At 36.3% G+C, this 4735-nt stretch overlaps 1 protein-coding gene across 2 annotated transcripts in view; it reads right to left on the minus strand.

Annotated features, from left to right (window-relative positions):
• Positions 1-842: 842 nt before the first annotated feature.
• The window catches only part of LOC118740310 (transport and Golgi organization protein 1), a 50208-nt gene continuing 46315 nt past the window's right edge, over positions 843-4735 (minus strand). The window contains exons 11-12 of one of the 2 annotated variants that reach the window (XR_004993116.1): positions 1528-1717; positions 843-1447 (exon numbers count right to left, since the gene is read on the minus strand). Coding sequence is in view for 1 of the 2 variants with exons in the window: in XM_036471793.1 (XP_036327686.1) it covers positions 1632-1717 (86 nt within the window). In the remaining variant the exon portion in view is untranslated. Of the gene's footprint in view, positions 1718-4735 lie in introns of both variants that reach the window. The other variant, XM_036471793.1, reaches the window with a different exon arrangement.

Consider the following 4735-nt stretch of genomic DNA (forward strand, 5'->3'; position numbering starts at 1 on the left):
TCTCACTTAAACATTCTCTTAAATGGATGTTGCTTATAATTGAACGTAACTTAATGCCACGTCGAATCTGTTTCATTTTGATTTTCTAAGTTCTATGTTCAGTTAAGTTAAGTTAAGTTGTCATAATCAGGCTTTTAACATCGAGCTTGGTACTCGGTGCTCGATGGTTTTTCTCCACCTAATGAAATGCGTAAATCATACAAGTACGACGTATTTATTTATATTATTTTGGGCTAAGCTTGTTACCTTTATATTTTAAATAAAATACAAAATTTTACAAAAAATACATACATACATATATACATACACACATATGTTATATTTATTCGCCTTGTACATATGTTTGTAAATTTGCTCATCTTTCCATCCAAAGCGGCTTTTTAGAAATATCATTCACCAGAATACCAACAGTAAGCTGAAATAATGACGTTTTAGTTAAAATGTTTACCGAATAGGTACCAACTACCAATTTTCCAAAACTACTGTAATTCGCGTTAAGATCCATATAATATTGCCAAACCACATACATAAACTAGTCACCCAACCTAAAGTTACTCGCCTACGGTTTGACCAGATGCCAGCCCTGAGCAGAAGAGTACGAAGCAGATGTAGCCCCCAACAACGTTTGAGATATTTCACCGACCTAGACGGGGTTATATCTCCGAAACAACAGCCCTTGGTCGGGTTAAACCCGAGTCATTCCGGTACGTAGAACGGGCTGTCGTGGGAATGACAATAATTACTATTTATGACAAAAAAAAAAAAATTTTAGATCCGAAACCTAGTACTATTGTCTTTATGATACATAACGCAGGAAAGGCCCATATTAAAAAAACCCTAAGTATATAGTTGTACGAATTTAGTTATTTATTTTCGTTAATATTAAATTTGATATTCAGTTCCTCCTATTATGATGTTGTTTATACATGACTCCTTCTAAAATTGAATTCTCATAAACATATATTACAACATAGACCTAATTACATACAAAGAAGAAACATTTATTTATACTTAAGCGTCATTCGGAAGTCCAATGGTGAGCAAACTGGGATTACAGCTTGCATAACACCACCACAACTGCTTGCTGACGCCATACAGTTGCACATTGCACACCTCTTTGAACATTTACTCCAGTTTTTGCAAAGATTTATACAAAAACTTTATTGTTTTATTGACAAAAACCGATATAAAAAACAACTTAGGTTTGTAATAATTTAGTGGATTTAAATTTTACATTCGTTACTGATTTCGAAATTAAAATAAGTGCAACAGCGAAATGCTGGGAATTAGATAACATTTGGCAGAATATAGAATCTCGTTAATAAAACGTCGCTTACGTGCGAGTAATGTATGCAAAACACTGGAATATTGTATACACTGACATTGATATTGCTATTGCTGTTGGCGTTAATTGTTCATATTCTAATGTTGTTCATTCTCGTTTTAGCTGTTAGGGATGTATATGTATGTATAACAATTTTAAATAAACTATGCGTTAGTTTTATTTATTGTATTAGTCTCCCTTACTTAAGTATTTGAACTACATTCGTAAATTAGTGCCACCTCTGTTAGTATGTATGTAGGTTTATTATTTAATAGTGCACCCACGCAACCACTCGTTCCCAATACACTTAAACCACCGATTTTCCGCTCTTCTTGCCGCCATGTCGTTGTGGCGGTGCATTGAAGGACTTCTCTGAGCCGGAGCTCATATGACCTGTAACAAGAAAAAATAAAAGAAAGAGAAGTCATGAATTCAATTAACTTAATTTAAAGAATTAAAAAACAGTTTAAAATGCATATGTATGTAACTTTAGAACTTTACAGGGTGATTTCTCATTTTTCTGATCGTCGCACAGGGGGGTATTTGGCCGATTTAGGCGGCCAAAAGTCGAATTTTAAAAACGCACTTTTTTCTTTTATAACTGCCTGTAGGGCGAAGAGAATATAATTGTTGACTAGATTCCGTTATTTTTTAATGCCTCTTTGCTAAGCTAAGGATGGGTTGAATTGAAAAGTTTGGAGAGTTACAGAGGAGAAAATACGTAGTTGTCAGTACATTTAGAAAAAAAATCTCTGCTTGGCTGTAAGTTCTAGTAAAAATATGTTTTTAAGGCAATAAAATCGTAAGAAGTTTTTGAATACTCAGTTTTTAAGGCAATAAGATCCTAAGAATTTTTTGAATACAGAGTAGGCTCGAATATTGGCGAATTGATTACATCAAAAACATTAGGCATTGCATAAAACAGTTTTGACATTCATTATTTTCAGTATATAAAATACAAACGGCTTAAACACTCAAATATCAGATATTTATTTGCTATCGCGTGTGCATAGTTCATAGTTCGCGGAGAAATTTTACGAGTTTCCGAATGCTGCAATATTTCTTCAATGAATGCAAAGATAGATGTGGCCCAAAAACAAGAACTGAAGTCGGAAAATTATTCCAAGAATGAAATAAATGTGGTAAAAAATAGTTTTGCGAAATTTAAAAGCCAATTAAAAAAAAAAGTGGACTGAAGCCCATAGAATAGCCGATACTTTTATAAAAAATAATCAGGAATGGATTAAAGGATCCTTTTCTATACCAAAAACGATCAGTCTTCCAGAACGTCCTACCAAACCTTTGGTTGAGTCCAGTGATAGAACGAAGAAACGTAAAACCGAAAATTTACGGAACTGTAGTGATACAGGAGAGTTGACTGTAGCTACTACAATAAAATTACGGTCAGCAGGAATGAGAGATGCATCTGACGTACTTAAACAAATTACTTCATCACCGAATCGGGCACATAAATATTAAATCGCGTACCAAGAGAGTCAATCAAACTCGAAATCTAACGAGCAGTTATCAATCTTAAAAGCTCTTTCGATGTTTATCGAAACTAATTTGACATAATTAATTGTTCCCCTTTTAAAAATTACATAACAAATTCACTTGTTTTCATTATTTTTTTAATTTAAACACCTATAATTCAAAAGTTATGCAGCAAATTGGTCCAAATTTTTTTGAGGCTTCAAGTATACGTCAATGAATTATATCCAAAAGCAACCAGCTTCATATAGTTTACAATAGTGAAAATAAAGCTAAATAACACAAAGGTTACCTGTTTTTTAGATTTGCCCATATATGATATTCATATTGATATAATTAACTTAAACTATTATATACACTGTATTTAATTTTAAATTTAAAAGGTGGCAGCCCTGTTTAAGATAGTTTCAAACTATAACCTCGAACACGTAGGTTTCAATTTTTCTACAATGGGACCTCGATAACATGGAGTCTATCGATGTCGAACTTTAAGCACCTTTTTTTCGTTTTTTTGGTGGAATCCTTGGACATCCTCCCCCTCTATTTACTTGATTTTAAACATTTACAGTTTTAAACATCGTAATACGTCGTTTCTAAGCATTTTGAGTTAAAATTTTCATAAAAATAATTTTGGCCGCCTAAATCGGTCAAATACCCCTATGTGCGTTTTGTTCCTCAACTTTTCTGTATAAAACCTGTAAAACCGGTAAAAAGCAAAATTGCTCTGAGCTGTTCAAAGCCGGTGGCGAAGAGTTGGTGGGGCGCACGTACCAGCTTTAAAGCAGAATTTGGTCTGATGAATACATGCCCACAGACTGGAATCTATGTGTACTTTGCCCAATCCACAAGCAGGAAGATCCCGTCGTCTGCGCCAATTATCGCGGAATAAGCCTTCTTTATATTGCATACAAGGTCCTTTTCGGCGATACTGTGTGAAAAACTGAAGCCGTTCACGAACCAGCTGATTGGACCTTACCAGTGTGGTATCAGACCTGGTGAGTCCACCATTGACCAGATTTCCGCAGGACGCCAAATCCTGGAGAATACACTAAATAAGCAAATCGACACACACCATCTTTTTATCGATTTTGATAGCACGGAGAGGAGCTGCCTGTACGTCGCCATGTCCAAATTTGGGATTCCCGCAAAACTAATACGGCTCTGTAGTGACGTTGAGCACATCCATCAGCTCTGTCCAAATTGGGGAGGACTTCTCCGCGCCGTTTGAAAACAAAAGGAGGTTTTAGGCAAGGCGATTCACTCTCGTGCGACTCTTTCAATCAGATGCTGGAAAACGTAATAAGAGCTGGAATGAATCGCAGCGGCACCATATATAATAAAAGAACTATGCCGCTGGCGTATGCAGATGATCTCGACATCGCAGGTCTGAAAGAGACCGCAGCATTTACCAGTTTATAAAAAGAAGCTAAATAGGTTGGTCTAACGATAAACGAGGGAAAGACAAAGTACCTCTTGGCAACATATAAAAAGTCCACGCGTTTCGGGACACACGTCTCTGTTGGCAGCTATAACTTTGAAGTAGTAAAGGACTTTGTTTACCTAGGATCCAAAAGAAACGCCACCAACAACGTCAGCCTGGCGATCAAGCGAAGAATAACTCTTGCCAACAGGTGCTACTTTGGGCTCGGTAAGCAATTGAAAAACAGTCCTATCTCGACGAACAAAAATCACGCTCTACAAATCTGTGATCATGCCCTTTTATATATTAACGACATGGACATAGTTAAGCGCATAAAAATACAGCAATTGCGCCGGCTTGACATGTTGTACGCATGGATGACGACGCTCCGGAGAAAATATCGCTCAACTCCGCACTCGTGGGTGGACAACGAAAGCAAGGGCGCCCATGAACGCAATGGAAGAATCAAGTTCAGAAGGACCTGTCTGTTGGGATAACCA

The sequence above is a fragment of the Rhagoletis pomonella genome, unplaced genomic scaffold (genome assembly GCF_013731165.1).
Source record: "Rhagoletis pomonella isolate Grant_MI unplaced genomic scaffold, Rhpom_1.0 Rhpom_scaffold_00006, whole genome shotgun sequence".
NCBI lineage: Eukaryota > Metazoa > Arthropoda > Insecta > Diptera > Tephritidae > Rhagoletis > Rhagoletis pomonella.